The sequence below is a fragment of the Anarhichas minor genome, unplaced genomic scaffold (assembly GCF_050575085.1).
Source record: "Anarhichas minor isolate MPS153535 unplaced genomic scaffold, ASM5057508v1 ptg000026l, whole genome shotgun sequence".
NCBI lineage: Eukaryota > Metazoa > Chordata > Actinopteri > Perciformes > Anarhichadidae > Anarhichas > Anarhichas minor.
The window spans coordinates 416,115-432,905 of NW_027466472.1; the positions used below are offsets into that span (position 1 = coordinate 416,115).

A 16,791-nucleotide genomic window follows, 5' to 3' on the forward strand; every position below is an offset into this window, starting at 1 on the left:
TTCCAATCTGTTGTTCACCTCACAGCGGAAATGGAATCCATTTCTGCCCGGTGACTGTAGCACGAGGTCATTTGGCTGTCTGGCAGCCACTGGTATCTCTCTGTCCTATAGCTGCACAGCTATCTCACCCCCATTTCCTAAAGTTTACCTCGAACAAACAAGTGCAGCAGACACCCTCAGCTCTGAGACTCACAAACTCTCCTTCAGCTGAAATGAAACAAAGTGCAGACGCACCGAGCGCTTCTTCAGTCTGATCCGGCTTTTCACAAACAATCTCTGGAGGAAGTAGAAGAAAAAGAAAGACACGTAATACAAACTTTTTTATTATTTTCAGTCATATCAGTTTCCATCTTGTAAAGCATAGATATATATATATGTTTGTGATTTCAACAGGAAATCAAACACCCAACATTTCATCACTCCAACAAATGCACTTTTTATTTTTTGCACTCCTGTGAAATCCAGGACGACGATTGGAAGAAATGTAATGTGTCAACGGGTTGTTGAGGAGCGTAGTGATCAAATCAAATAAAACCTCCACACGTAAACATGGAACCAGCCTTTCCTTCAGACACGGAGCTCAGATTGTCAGGATGCTTCTTCAGCGGAGAGAATCTGAGACGTTTGTTATAATAAACCTGCAGCATCGACCTCACGCTTCATCTCCACTGCGTGAGTCGACTCTGCTCGTGTTTGGATGACGGCTTCTGTTTCTATTATTTCTAAGCTGATCGTCAAAGCGTGAAACTGCCGGGACGTTATCTTTAACGCCTCACGCCTATCGTACCGCATACCTTTTTTTTTTGCAGGCTGACATTTAAAAGAAAATCTGGGTTGAGAGAATAGAAAATAAAATAAAAACTTGCAGCTGTCGCTATTAAAAAAATGGAGGTTTGTGCAGGATGTCCCGCGCTCTTTGACCAATCGGTGGTCTGCAGTGTTTAAGTAGCCGGCACTATTAGCAAATTTAGCAAAAGAAGAACCATAAAAGTTGAGTAAAGCCGTGCAAACACGGCCTCAGAGGTTACAGATTGCATCAATGCATCAAGGAATAAAAATACTAATTTGCCACAAAATGCTATTTAAGACTTAAAGTGAGACTATGTAACTTTTAACAGAAGAAATATCACATTCTCACACTGTGCACAGAGCTTCTCTCAGTTAATAAAGCCTAATGTGTTCTGGTATGACCAGCAGCTTCACCAAGCTTTTGTTAGCTGATGTTAGCGTCTGTTGACATCGCTGAGTCAGCTCTTTACGGACTCCTCTTTGTGTTGCTGGTAAACTATGTTGTTGGCTTCACTTTAAACATTTTGTGTAAAGGCAAATATTACAATGAACTCAGGCACTTCATCATTGAGGCTGGTGTCACAAGTGAGTAAAAACTATTCTAAAGCACCTAAAATACATGATGTGTATAATCACAGTTATTGGCACTGTAAACATGTTTAAGGAGTTTTTTGCAGAGCTTGCAGTTTGGTCCAGGAAGAAGAAAGAAAAGTGCATTTGGGGGAAAAATAAAAGCAAAACGGAACGTCTTCCTGAGATCCCACATGAAATCATGTTTGGAGTGAAACGTCTTGAGACTTCTATAGTAGCACCGTCGCTGTTATTGTTTTACCCAAAGCTCCTAAAATGGTAAAAAGCAGATTTCCTGCAGACGACTGCTCCGAGGTGTAACGCAGTCCAACTTTCTGTCAACGATGGAACGCGTCCAAACTTTAGCTCTCTAACTAGCGAGGCACTTCTCTTTTTGATCTGGAGGCGTATGGAATTGTCATTTTAAGGAGTTTGAGCCGCAGCACACCGAGAAAACAACTCATGAGAGGAACAAAAGGGGGATACTTCATATTCAGGTTTGGAATGTATCGGGAATTAGTCCGCTGTCTCTATCGCAGACACGGACGAGGGAGTAAATGTACCTCTGTGGGTGTGAACGTTTGATACTGCAGGTCGTGCATGTGTGAAAAACTGTGAACTTAACTTACATACATTCAATCAGCCTGATCATTCTGATTGTTTTATGATTAAACTAGTGAAGGCTGAACTTCAGAAGTTTGATGGTAACACGAGTCAGTGGTCCACAAACCTTCACCGAGATCCTCCTGCTGACTCTTCAGAGGTCGGTGGTGATGACGGGCGTGACCCCGTGGATGAGCAGCGTGGGGCCCAGGTCCCGAGTTAGCAGCTCCAGCTGGTCTAAGTAGGTGGTGTAGCGGCGGGTGTCAGCCGGCGGGCGGGGCAAGTACAGGAACCGCACGGCGGGAGCGGGCCGGGCCGAGTCCAGGATCAGCTTGTTGACGGCTGACAGGTAGTTGTCCGAGAGGCGCGTGGCGTTGCTCGGGAAGCTGTTGACGTAGTCGTCGTCGTTCTCCTCCTCGTGCTCGTCCGCTCTCTGCTTCTCCTCTTCCTCGTCGGTGGTGGTGTTGTCGGGGGATTGCGGCGGCGGCGGCGGCTTCTTGCCCCACTCGCCCTGGCGCTGCCAGTGGAGCGCCACCTGCTGGTCCCAGGGCACCGAGTACACCTGAGCTTTGATCCGCAGCTCCTTCAGCAGCTGGCCCAGCTTCTCCTCCGAGCCCCTCACGCTCCGTCCTTCCTCCACGCACAGGAAGAGGCGGAGCGTCGCCCGGCGCCACGCCCTCACCATGTTGAGGATGCACGCCAGCTGCAGCAGGAACAGCGAGCAGGTGTCCACGTAGCTGCAGCTGTCCGGGCGCAGCAGGTTGACGGGCCAGACGTCCACATACACTGCAGAGGAGGAGGAGGGTGGCGAGAGGACCCGGGCTCGGTCGAAGCCGTTGAAGTATCGGGCGAGCACCACGTTCTTCAGCATCTTCATGGCGTCGGCGATGATCGCTACGTACTCTCGGGGTCCCAGGACCTTCCCGTCACCAAACTCGCCACAATCCTGCCGGTCGCTGGACCCCCGCAGGGAGGAGAAGAGGAAGAGAGGGGGCTGCGGATCGGGCTCCTGCAGGGAGTCCGAGGGATCTGTGGACTGAGCGGTGGAGAGAGACGGATCAATCAGCTTGTCCTTTGGAAGACAGTCATCATAGAAACCCAGGACGAGGATGTTGGGACGCATCCCACCTGAAGAGAGAGGAAGGAGGAGAAAAACAACATGAGGGGAAAGAATGAGAACATTTATAGCAATCTAATAGCAAACAGTCTTTTATCATTTGCATTTATTTCTTGATTTGTTCAGTGAAGTATCGAGGTTCTATCAGATGAAGTGGAAGTAAGAGACGGATGTGAAGAAGACGCTGAATGTGAGAACTGGAGGGAAGCCAAAGAGAGATAAGACAAGAGAGTGGACTCAGTACACCTGAGTGACAACTCTCTGCAAGGCAGGACGACAGCAAATAACAAGGAAGGAACTAGAGAGTCAAATCTCTTTTTACTTTTCAGAGCGGGTGCTACTGAAGAGGAGAGCGTGCTCAAACATTAGTGTAGTGCTAAAACCAAGACTAAAACTACACTGAGAATACATGATCTAGAAAGGACAAATGTACTTTTCAAAAGCGTGTGCTTGTAAGGGCTGAACATTTGAAACATCTGAAATAGTTTTAATGTCTTAACATGTTGAGTCTTTTGAAATGCCTTCGTATGGCAACGCTAAAGGTTGAACGTATTTAAGGACATAATATTGTACCTGAAGTTTCAAGCACTGAAAGCAATTGAAGTGGTTGAATTACTGAAAGAAGTTTGAACGGCAGTGCAAATTAAAACCCTGAGAGGATGTGTAGTTTCAGGTGAATGAAGATAAAGTGTGTTTAAGAAGATACTGTAAGAAATGTAAGTGACACTTTAATTAAAATGCAGTTAGAATGAAAGTGCCAAATGAGTTAAAGTTTAAGTGTAAGCACTTCATTTAAGTCGAGCTCTAATGGAAGCGCTGAAAGAAACTAAAGAGGCACTTAAAACAGCATCACTGAAAGAAGTTCAAATGTATGTTAGAATGGAAGTGAACGACAGACAGCTGGATCAGCTGAAAGCAACTGAAGTGAAAATTGAAGTGCTGAAAGGAGTTGAACTTTAAGTGTCGGCACTGAATGAAGTTGAAGTGTCAGTTTCATTGTAAGCAATAAAATAAATTGAAGTGGCAGCTGAAACCAAATGACTGATGCAAGTTAAAATGGAGGTGATGATAGTTTCAGTTGAAGAGTAAAGACTGAATGAAGTTGAAGTGGAAGTTGCAGTGACAAGACTTCTTTTTTTCCAGTTAAACCAAAAGTAAAATTCCTGCCTGACATTCCAACAACAAACCAATGTAACCAGTTATTGTAGAGTTTGTCAACATTACAATTAGAAAAATCACATAAAATACTTTAATCATAAAATGAGTACGAATCAGCTTTCAGATATCAGTGTCAGCTTTCCAATGTCCTTGTTGACCAACTGGGACATTTGGTGGTGATGACGGTGACACTGACCTAGTCCAGAGATGAAGAGCAGATGCTGGACCCCGTGACGCACAGAATCGGCCAACGTCAAGTTGACAAAAGACTTGATGTTTAGATGGTCCACCAGCGACAACCAGGAGTCGTACTGGGACTGCAGGGGGTCCGATGGTAAAGTGCCTGGGAGGGTGGAAAAAAAACAACAGAAAAGGTATGAGGCGAGAGACGAAGCTGACAGTTCATTGGACGTCTTTGGGGCTTCAGAGAAGGCCGAAAAACACAAGATATACAAGTGAATTGAGAGAGTGGAGGAGTCGGCGTGACAGAGCTGGAATCAGAGGCACAGCGTGAGAGAGGAAGACAAGCTGCAACGAGAGAGAAAGATGCAAGCACAGATGACAGCGTGGACGGAATGTGAGACAGAGAGGAAGATACAGGGAAGCACAAAGAGGCAGCCAGGTGATCAATCACCCCCCCCCCATCCATATGCATGAAGAGAGCAATCCAGAGGCCACATCTAGAGTCTCGTACACAATTCCAGTGATAGTTTGAGCTGTGTTCAGATCTCTACAGACTCCTGAGTCTTGTTTGAATTCAGCTTTAATTCAAACAGCTGCTAGACAACTTAAAACACATTTGAAGTACTTGGGAGTCCTCAACAACAAAGCCCTCTTCACTGTAGTTATGTGAATGAATCACTCCTTCATATTTCTCAGGACCGAGTGCATCATCAGTACTCAAGGGCTCTTCAGTGACTAATGAACATATCACTTCTTCACTGCGAAACACTCGAGAGGATTTGGATTCTGAAGACCCCGTTCAGGGCCAGTCCCCCGTCTGCCATCAACACATAATGAAACCCACCAACAAAAATCCTCAAAAGACAAAGAAAACAATCAGTGACCCTCGCTCCTTTAAAACTCTAGCGTGCCTCTGCAGAAAACAGAAAGGAGACGCCTCCGGAGGATTGTGTGTGCGATTACTTCCTCCCTGAAAACAAGAAGCGCAGCAGACGAGCCGATGTCACGGAGGAAGGTCTGGAATGCTAAAACGGTCCATTAAAGGATGCGCTGCTCACTGTGACACAGGAAGGCTTTCTGCTAATTCATACACTTACATATTTTAAAAAGAGCTCACGGATATTTTTGAGCCGATCCTTAATGAAAAACACTTTAGTAAAGTGGCAGTATTACTACAGTGAGAGTAGTACAACAATCTGCTATTCAAAATTCAGCAGTAGTGTCGACAGGCAAGTCAAACAAGCTTTTAGTTTCTGTCATTGCCGCCTCTAAATATCATAATAATGTTAAATTATCCCAAAAACTATGTCCCATCACCATCGCTGATTTGTTTTGCTCATAATTAATAGTCGCCGTGTCACGCTGAGCCGGATTAGATGATGAAACGGTGCAGAAGGAAACTTTCAAGTGCTCCTGATGATCTGATGTCGTCACGCCGGAAAACTTTGAGAAGTCAACACTGTGTGGTTTCCTGATTGTTCACAGGAGATAGGAACAGATTCATGAGAGACTGTTGGGTGTTCAAAGTTGACTATTCGACATTCACAGCATTAACAGAGCAGTGAACAACTATCTGAGACAGTGGAGAAATGTTCAGCAGAGAGTGAAGTCACTCTTCCTCCGCTTGTGCTTTGGATTTTTTGCATGTTGGTGCATTCAAGTCCTGGTTTGTGTGTATACTTAATGCGGCGGTTAGCGGCGATACCCGACCGATGGCGTTTACCCTCCGGTTACCCTCTCAGGTTAGCTCTGCCTGCACTGTTGCCGTTGTCTGCGCTGTTCGCACCGTTCGCTGCTAGCACCGTTAGCTTCTAGCCGCCGGCTCAGTCATTGCCATGTTGGAAGCCGTACGGAGGCAATCCCTCGATCGTAGATTTGCTCTGAATTCCGTGTAGAGCTATTTTAATATAACAGCAAAGCCAAATACAATCAGAGACTTAACGGCGGGTCCATGTCCTTACTGAGATCTCCGAGCTGGACGTGTCCCAACACGTAGAGGCCGCTCTTCTTGATATCGTTGATGAATTTGATGAGGCCCACACTGCTGCGAGGGTTGGAGACCATCAGCAGGACCTGAGGCCTCCAGAACTTGACGTGGTCCTTCCTCACGTCCAGCATCAGCAGGTACTTGCGGACCTATAGGAGACGAGAGAATCGGGATGATGGTTATTAATGAGAAGTTTATTTTCACCCTCATTTAACCCTGTGGTCCAAACCAGATCCAGATTCAGGCTCAGAACTTAATTCCACTTTATTTTCATGAAACTAACTACAAGACATTTTTTTCTGGAGGTGATGTAACTTTCACACACATTTAGTTTTTGGTTGCAAAAAGAAGTCTGGTTGTATAGAAGTCTATGGGAAAATGACTCTACTTCTCTCTTGATTTATTACCTCAGTAAACATTGTAAACATGAGTTTATGGTCTCAATCTCTAGTTTCAAGTCTTCTTCAATACAGCATGATGTTCATTTAGTACATTATGGTCCATTTAGAGTCAAACAGACCATAAAGCAGGGGATGCTTTAGGGCGGGGCTACACAGTGATTGACAGGTCTCTACCACGGCATCAGTCAGCATTGATGCACTAAAAGACCCTCTAAAGCAGGTTCCAAACCTTTTTATGTCAAGCCCCCCTTTGATGATATAGGAACATTGTAATGACAGTTTTCCAATTTCTTTTTTAAAAACTCAAGGTGCTTGTCCACATGGTGGGTTTCCAAGTGTTTTTTCAATTTAGTGGGCTTCATACTGTCTGCCGCCAGCACACTGGGGTCTCTCTTCTTGGCCGACCATCGTGCTTCTAAAGCCCAGCGACAGATATGCCTCGTTATATTTTCTTGCTTTTACCTGTTTTTGTGCCCAAATATGGTAATTGTTGCCTCCAAAAAGCTAAAATGGCGACAACCAAATTGCCAAACTTAAGGCTTTAAAAAATATAGTCCACAGAACAATGGGTGACGGAATGGTGACGAGGTCCACTTCTTGAACGAACTTTGAACTTCAGCATTTAGTTTGGATTTGAAAATCTACAATTCCATCACGAGTTCATCTGATAATGTGATACGATTATACGCTTCAAAACAGCTACGAGATGGAACTGAAGACAATCATCACAATGAACATAGTTTATTATTGAGATAGTATGTTCATGTAGATTTCTACAACATATTGCTAATCTTAGCTTGTTTGCATCCGGTCTTATTTTCTCCCTTATACATTTGTTTTTCTCGTATTATTTCACTAAACCGTGTCCCAATATGTATGTGATTTATAATGCCCAGATTTGTATCCCCAATTTATTTGGGATTAAAGGCAAATGCAAAAAAAATAAAAATCCCCAAAAGCTCCCACGAGACGGATCTGTCCGCGTCAGAGGTGTGGACGGGATCAGAGTGATTTCAGTTACTTGAACGAGCTGCCAACTAATTCAGTTCAGCAAATGAGTTGCAAAGATGTAAAGAAGAAATGGCACAAACTTCGTCTCACGAACTCAGGGTTTCTGCTGCTACAGCCTCACATAGCTTATGGTGATTCATGTTAGCAGACTTTATATACTATACTTTATATATATATATATATATATATATATATATATATATATATATATATAGTGCTGTTTAACTGACTTCATGATACTTTATTTGTGCTGCTGCAAACAATAAAAGTACATCGGCCTAGCAATGCCTCACAAAGGGACAGCTGTACCAATGTCGCCACAGCTGGGACCGGTAGCGTGTGGTGCTAAACCGTATGTTGGTTAAAACCACTGTGATCTTATTGTCAGAGTCATTAAAATGACACATGAATCTATACAGATATGCATGTATAGCAAATGTCAGGTATATGAATCACAATGTTCAAGATATTGCACGTAATGTCCCGTTGTTGCACATTAAGTGTATGTCCCGTAAGAAGTTGATCAAATACTGAAATCCTATTTCATCAGCATCAACAACATCAAACGAACGGAGCAGAACAGAGCAGTGATGGAGGCTGGAGACACCTCCTGGCTCTGTGTGTGTGCGCCTCCATCTCATATGTATGCATGTGCTGCTGTACTGTAGCTGCACAGATTCATCTCATGTAGAGACAAATTACATCTCTAATCAGCATCCAATTAGGATGTGAGACTGAGGCAGGGACTGTGTGTGTATATATACAGTGTATATATATATATTTGTGTGCAGATGTGAGCATGTGTATGTATATATATATGCATGTGTACATGTGCCAATCAAACTGTTATTGGTAAATGAAATAGACCCAGCTGTGGTTGGTTGCCTCTGAGTGAATGCTTGGATGCTAGTGCGTATTGCTTTGTATTGCGACGCACACTGTACAACAATGATCATTAGCATTCTTGATGAGGGGCCATCAAGGTACCATTGAGGAAGTGTAACAAAGTGGAACCAAACATTAGATCTAAACCTACAGTCTACTGGAAATGATTAACTCTCACTTTATGCCCTCATTGGAATTAATGAGCAGCTAGCTCAGGGACGACATGTCCGCCGTGTGAGAGCTGCTGCCAACACTGTCAACACTATTCTGTGTTTTCATGGCTTATACGCTCTCGAGAGGCCCTTAGAGTGCGCTTGGATTTGCTCTGCTTCTTCTAAAACTATACGCTTGCACTCAGATATATTGTTACTTGCACTGATTTTCTTGCGCTCCAGCTTCAGACCTTCTCCTCACTCTCGCTGTCCTTTTATTCCAAACGTAATGACGCCTTGGTGGGCGGAAGTGGATGAGTTTAAAGAGTAACCGCTTGTTTGGGGCGCTCTAGTAAAGCGAACGCACTCGTAACAAGGCAGGGATCATTCCATTGGTCAAAACTACACCCGGCATTCTACTGGTTGGGATATTTTGCACGAAAGAATCAGAGAGCAGAGCAGAAATCTGAGAGCAGACATTTCTCGAGTAAAGCGCAGGATATCTGAGTGCAAGCATACAGAAGAAATCCAAGTGCAAGCAGGTGCTTTTTGAGTGCAACGGCAGGACCGCGCTCTTGAATAAAGATAGGAAGAAAAAGCTCCATAAAGTGACACTGCGTTACAAGAAAGGTGGTTAAGAAATTCATCTCTGATGTGTGAACAGCTGGGAGGTGATGTGAAGGACTACAACTTTACTGCTGTCAACCAATCGCATCAGAATCAGAGCAGGTGGGGTGGGGTGGGAGGAAGTGGAGTCTAAAGCACAAGCCAATTAAAGAAGTAGGCCTCTTCTGGTTCAGAGAATCACCCCTGAAATGGAAGCGCGTCATTTGAGAACGACTAAGAATACTTCAAAATGACTTTCATTTGAAAACTCTTTAAGGTCGCGTGTGACAGACTCGAGGTAATGATGTGAAATTGTAGGAAGAAATGACACTCTTCTTGTGTTGCAGCTCCACTTAGGGATTGTATTTCTGAAAAGAACCAGAAATAATGTGAATTGCGAGAGCGGCTGCCTGAAGCTGTGTGTGTCTACGCAGCCATCAATCAGAGACATGAAGACACAACCATTTGCAACAGTATTACCGTCATAATCACCACAACTGTTTTCATGCTCCCGTCCGGTAATTGTCAAAAACAAGAACAAAAAAACCACCGAGGCCCCAGAGGCGAAGTCCAACTGCCTCCACTCATCTAATCATCTGTCTCTCTTTATCTCTCCGTTTCCCCCTGTCTTGTCATCCATCAGGCTATCATCATTTCTCTGTCGCTTCAGTCTCATCCATCACTTAGTCTCTCAATCACTCATCCCCTCTTCCTGCTTATATCTCTCCCTCCCATGATACCATCAGCGGTTCTTGCCTCAGTTTGTCTTTTTCTTCACTCTCTTTCTGCTCCTAAACACCGTCTTCAGCCGCCTGTTATCTCCCAGTGTGTGTTTTGTTGTTGTTGTTGATGTTGTTGTTGTTTGTTGCGAGCTGTTGTTGTCTACCGTCCCTGCTTCAATGTCACCCAGTTGGCGTCCTGCCACCCGTGGCCACCGGATGGAGGGTGCATGAGTGCGATATGAACATGCACACGCTTCTTCTCCTGTTAGGTCTATTAGTGGAATCGTTTAAATCGGACTGGGCTCCGTGCCAGGGGCTTTACAGAAAGGAGGCACATTGGGAAAATTAGTAAGAAATGTGTTAAGACATGCATTTAAAGCCCTGCTTATTGGCAATAACGATCTGTTCATTATAAATGGTTACATTGTTTATTCAGCGTAATTAACAAATGCCAAATAAACAACTTTAAATGCTGTAATATGATGATGAATACAACATGCTACGGGTAACTCCAAGTGGCTTAGAGCCATGGGCAGATTATAAGACGATGGGCCTCTGGACACAGACTTGTAAAAGTCTTACTACAAAAGAGTAAGACACCCAGACTGCAAGAGACACAGAACAATAAAGCGTTTTGTGGTCTCCAACCATATTAACAGTCACTTCACACAAACGCTCTGCTTCAGGAGCCCCTGGGCCTGAACCAGCAGACTTTATATAGACGGGTTTAAAACCTCGAGTTCAGCATTTTGGCCGAAGCCATCTTGTTTTTTTGCACACAGAAGTGACAAAAGAGGGTGGAGCTAAGTACAACCGACCGCTGAACAACACGATCAAAATATTTAAATTAACTTTTATGAAAGTTGTAAGACGAAAACACGAACAACTCCAAGAGTGGACAACACCGTGGTAGAGACCTGTCAATCACTGTGTAGCCCCGCCCTAAAGCATCCCCTGCTTTATGGTCTGTTTGTCTCTAAATGGACCATAATGTACTAAATGAACATCATGCTGTATTGAAGAAGACTTGAAACTAGAGATTGAGACCATAAACTCATGTTTACAATGTTTACTGAGGTAATAAATCAAGAGAGAAGTAGAGTCATTTTCTCATAGACTTCTATACAACCAGAGGAGTCGCCCCCTGGTGGACACTAGAGAGAATGAATTTCAGAATAAGAATCTAAAGTAAAGTATTGATCCCGACATGGAAATAAGTAAGAAAACGAGCTGCAACATGCACAGTCGGCGCATTTGCACACGTGTTGTTTTTGTCTTGGGCTGAGAGACGGAGGAGGAGATGAAGAGAAGGAGGGAAAAGGAGGACGAGGAGGAAAAAGCTCAATAAGTTAAGTGGTTGTAATAATGTTCTGCCTCCCGACGAGCTGCTGGCAAACCCAGCCCACCCTCGCCCATAACCCTGCCTTGGCAACGGGCCCTTCCTGGCAGCCGTGCCCCCCCCCCCCCCTCTCCTTGAGAGCAACAGGCTCGCCAGATAGAGGACACAGAGAGCAGGATGATGTAAAGCTGTGTGTGTGTGTGTGTGTGTGTGTGTGTGTGTGTGTGTGTGTGCGTGTGTGTGTGTGTGTGTCAGGGTAATAAATGTAGAGCTCTGCTGAGGGGAGAGATGCTGATGTGTGTGTGTGTCTGGAAGACCTGATATAAATGTGATAGATAGCTGCTGTTGGAATGACAAGGCAGTGATGTGTGTGTGTATGCGGGAGAGTGTTTGTCTGCTAAATGCAAAGTGTTTGGCTGAGAGAGAGAGACAGGCAGCAGAGATGTGTGTGTGTGTGTGTGTGTGTGTGTGTGTGTGTGTGTGTGTGTGTGTGTATGTGTGTGTGTGTGTCTATAAGCGGGATAGAACGACAGCTTGGCAGAGGTTTGAGCTCTTGTAAAGCGACGGGAGGATGAGATTTTAGTCGCTCTCGTAACGACATGGAGAGCGTGGGCGTCTCGTGCGTCAGACCTGGTGGAAGATGAGCGCCTGGCTGATGTAGCCCCAGCTGGAGGTGGGGCTGAGGTAGTGAATCAGCAGCAGCAGCAGCAGCATGAAGGCGATGCTGGCCGAGGCGTAGATGGCGTTGATGAGGAACATCATGACGGCGCAGCCCACGATGCCCAGTGCGCAGGTGTGCCAGGTGAAGTAACGGAAGGTGGGCCTGAGAGAGGGGGGGGGGGGGGGGGGGGAGAAGAGGGGAGGTAAAGGTCACGGTGGGAGCAATGCACGTTTATTCATATTTTAAATTCAGATACATTAAAGCATTACTCCGCCCGCTACGTATCACGCTAGATGGACATCCACCTTCATTATCACTGTGGTTTGATAAATTGGCTTTTTGAGAAACTCTTCTTCCCAGACATGAACATGATCCGACTGTCTGCTTTTGACTGTACTGTGGTATTATTCCAGGTGATGAAGTCTCGACATGGAGTCTATGTCTGAAGGTCTTCACAGAACAACCTTCTTGCTTCCTGCTAGCTCACTTCCAACACCTCTGAAGAGGCACTTTCCCAAAACGTCAGCTCTTTACACTGAGAGGGGTTCGAGTCAGATTGTCCTGAACATGATCATCCACCACCTGGGTTCAACAAGCTAACGACACAGGAAGCTCGTTAGAGTCTAGCGAGAGCAAAGAAATACGTTTTCAGTCAGTATAACGTCTCACTGACCTTATTCCCACGCTATCCAGTCCATTTTATTAAGAGTCTGATCCCGAATCATCTTTTCTACTTTTTGATCCTGTTCCTTTAGGACTGGAGTTTTGTTCATCTTAGATTTCATGACACGAGAGGGCTCAAAAGATGTAAAGATATAACTACACCGAGTAGTGAAACGTCTCCATACCCACTGGATAGATTGCTCTGAAATCTGATACAGACATCCACGCCATGAATCCCAATGACTGGTGATCTCTTAACTCTTCATCTAGTGCCATCTGACCAACTATGCGTGACACATTTTGCCTGGAGACGCCTGTTCTTTTATTGTCCTCTCCCGATCACAATTCTCCTGTATTTCTCCCAAATTATGACAAATTTCTACACATTCATTATCATGATCACAACCTGTTTGTGGCCCTGTACGGCCCATGACTCTAACAGCCTACGGATTCGACCCGGGCCACAATGCAACTACACCAAAATGTCGTTTTTCCCGGCGTGCTCGTGCCTCGAAAGACACAAAACGGTTTGAGCTAATTTGAGTCGCCGCTGGGTGAAGGTCAGATCTCGGCGGGCAGCGCCCCAAAGCTCCACGCCGCTGCGCACGCGATTTTGCTCAACGCGGCAAAAAAGCCGTCGGAGGGCGACACACAAGATGTTGGAAATAATTGGTTTCAGAGCGCAGTGGTGCCGACGTCCCGTTGTGTCTGAAAGGGTCTTCAGAGAGAGACGGAGAGAGACGGACTAAGAGAAAGAAATACTCAAGCAGAACGAATGAAATGAATGAGAACTGGTGACTTTATATTTAAAGATCCTCCCTGTTTTGGGGATCTTAAAGATTAAAGTATGAGCAAATACCTGCAAAACTAATACAATTCCCATCAGCCTTTTTAAAGTGCTAATTAGCTTATGTTAGCATGCTAACACGCTTAACTAAGACGGTGAACATGGAAAACGGGGGATAAATAAAGCAGTCCCATCACCGAGCCGATCTCCAAGATGTTTGCTCAGGAAGTCATCGTGTCGTCTGGATGTTGCAGCACGATGTGAACGAAGTGCTCCATAAATCTGCAGCCAGATGGTGTTTTTTTGTTAATTAGACAGAAACAAAAACAGTTTGGCGAAGCCGTTTACATGATCGCTGCCACACACCGCTGTCTCAGTCATAACTCTCATAACTCTACTATGTCCCACACTGAAGACGGTCCCAACGTATCTCACAATGTGACGCAGCAGCACAATGCATCTCAAGAATAAAACATACGGATCTATAGATAGATGCAGTGTGCGTATTGCCATCGATAAGTGGTGCATTCATTAACTCACTGTTGATTTTATGGATTTGAGATCACGTGGAATGAATTTATTGGGTATATTTTTACTGCCGTCTTTGTTTATGTTGAGTTCATTCTTTGTCTTTTAGTTTAACTTTAGTTATTTACCTCACTTATTGTTTTACTTCTTCTACACTTAATATCTGTTATTCTATTGCTCATATGTGTTTATACTTTATACTTTTTTTGTTATTCTTCTGCTGCTTTAACTTTTAAAAAGTAAGAAAATATAAAATACAACCATTTCATGAGAGTTAGTGAGCCATATGGAAAATTAACTTTCACCGACATGGAGGGAATCTTTTAAACTAATTTGTGTGGGTTTCACTGTTGTTTCAGCGTCACATGACGGAGTCACACGGGGACAGGAAACCCCTTTAAGACTCCTAATACCTGTTGTTCATTTAGAGGAATAAAACATCTTCCAGCATCGTGATCCTGTAGAAACACGTATCTGGTGAAGCTCATGGTGTTCTGTTTACGTTGAGTCTGCCAGAGTCTTCAGCTCATCTTTATTCAACTGAATGCTAATTCTTGTTTCCTGCATAGCTAAACAAACATTCTGTTGTGGGGCGGCTGAGTCTCAGAGGTCGGCTGTTCGATCCCCGGCTGCTACCGTCCGCCTGTCCCAGTGTCCGCCTGTCCCAGTGTCCTCGAGCGAGAAGCTGAACTCCAAAAAGTTGCTTCCCTGAACACTTCACAGCAGCTAAATGCTGAGGATGGGTTAGATCCAGTGTTGTCTCTCCTCTACTTAATAATAACTACTTTATTCAAATAGCACCTTTAAAAACAGAGTTTACAAAGAGCTTTGACACACAAAGCAAAGCACTACTCTTTCCAGATAGACACAGCAGTCTATCTGGTGTCGTTGTGCCGTACAACCGCTGCAGGTTGAATACTAATTAACAGTACATGGCAGCTGACGTCATGCATGCAAATACACATACTGTACGTACCCTCGACTATGATTAGGAGAAGTTTCTATAATTAAGTGGTTGCAAAGATAAACAAAGAATACCTTACTGACACAATATGGCCTTCAGCAATGAAGCTTGGGCCAAAGTTACGCTGCGATATATTTGTTTTAAAAGGTCAGATTTGAACGGAAAGTGATGTCTGAATCTCAAAGTCAGACAAAAGATAATTACTTCAACTCTAATTCTCCACACACACACACACACACACACACACACACACACACACACACACACACACACACACACACACACACACACACACACACACACACACACACACACACACACACACACACACACACACACACACACACACACTGTCCTAACGTGTGACTGCACTGCAGAATCAAAGTAGATAAGGAGTGGATGCCGGGACAGGAGCAATGATATAAAATGAAAGCACTGGTGGATAATAAGCTGCCTCTGCAGACTGCCGTGCACCTCTCAGTGCTCGAGTGCTTGAACTCGTATAACAATGAGTTGTATTCCCATATGTACCCGTCAAAATAAAGCGCGTGCCGTCGGAGGACGGAGAGCGCACTCGTATTGTCTTTTTGGAGGATCACGTAATTGACCCCAATATCCCCACAGTAACTGCAGCGGCGCAGATAAACAGCCATTAAAAAAAATAGTCCCAGCTGTAATTACAGCACGCAGCTCCAATGACCTCCTCGGATAGATGAACAGGTTTCAGACTCTTTAAAAGCAACCGGCAGCAGCAGCAGGAGAGCGTGAAGGTATCGGGAGCATAGCGGGGGGGCCACACCAGCGGGGGAACTACATTAAATAGAGAAACAGAGGGATCCGCAGACAGAGAGAGTCATTAGCAATCCTATCGGTCAACTTTCTCCTCATTGATTGCGGAGGGGCAAAGGAAAATGTGAGCAGGTCTCAGGTTAAAGACTTTAAAGTGAATACTTTTAAAGAACAAAGACAATATTTCACACTGATGTTCAAGAGAGTCGTCCCGTGGAACTGAGACGGTGAATCCAAAGTTACTCTTAGTAGTTCATATTTATGAGCAGAGGAACCACATCAGGGATGGATTCTTAAAGGCAGATATCAACATTTGAGAGTTGTTAACTTTCAAGATCAAAACAGCCGTTATTCATTTCAAAAAGATAAAAAGTCAGATCATCACCAGTCAGTCACACAGAGACTCCATACACATAATGAGGTCCAGCTTTCTGTGTGCATGATGAACTCCTGATAATAATCCCCTAGATTTGATAATCATGGTCCCCAGAGGATGAAGCATACTTCCGTTAACTGGTAGCAAAAAAACCAAGATGGCGACGGCCAAAACACCAAACTCGAGGCTTCATAACAAAAGTCCACAAACCAATAGGTGACATCACGACGACTACGTCCACTTCTTATATACAGTCTATGGTCTCACCTATTAAATCGTCATCACAATATAAGTGATATTTCCTCTCGTGTCCCTTTGGAATCCTTTGGCGTGCAGCATCACAGCGGCAGAATTCTGGCTTTTCTGGCTTAAAACATTCAACTCTGCCATTTGGTGAGTTGAGATCTGACTATTTTAGAGGCATATACATTCCAGACCAATAGCAAAAATGACTCTTGTCAAGGTTGAAACAGCATTTAGACCACATGGACCCTTCACCC

General features: G+C 44.5%; 1 protein-coding gene across 3 annotated transcripts in view; it reads right to left on the reverse strand.

The window, feature by feature from the left end:
* Positions 1 to 305: 305 nt before the first annotated feature.
* LOC142959263 (solute carrier family 12 member 9) overlaps positions 306 to 16,791 on the reverse strand; it is a 53,407-nt gene continuing 36,921 nt past the window's right edge. For all 3 annotated transcript variants that reach the window (XM_076100501.1, XM_076100503.1, XM_076100502.1), the window contains 4 exons: positions 12,154 to 12,346; positions 6,382 to 6,556; positions 4,434 to 4,580; positions 306 to 3,090 (listed from right to left, as the gene is read on the reverse strand). In XM_076100501.1, the coding sequence (XP_075956616.1) occupies positions 2,117 to 3,090; positions 4,434 to 4,580; positions 6,382 to 6,556; positions 12,154 to 12,346 (1,489 nt within the window). In that variant the 3' untranslated portion in view covers positions 306 to 2,116. The remainder of the gene's footprint in view (positions 3,091 to 4,433; positions 4,581 to 6,381; positions 6,557 to 12,153; positions 12,347 to 16,791) is intronic.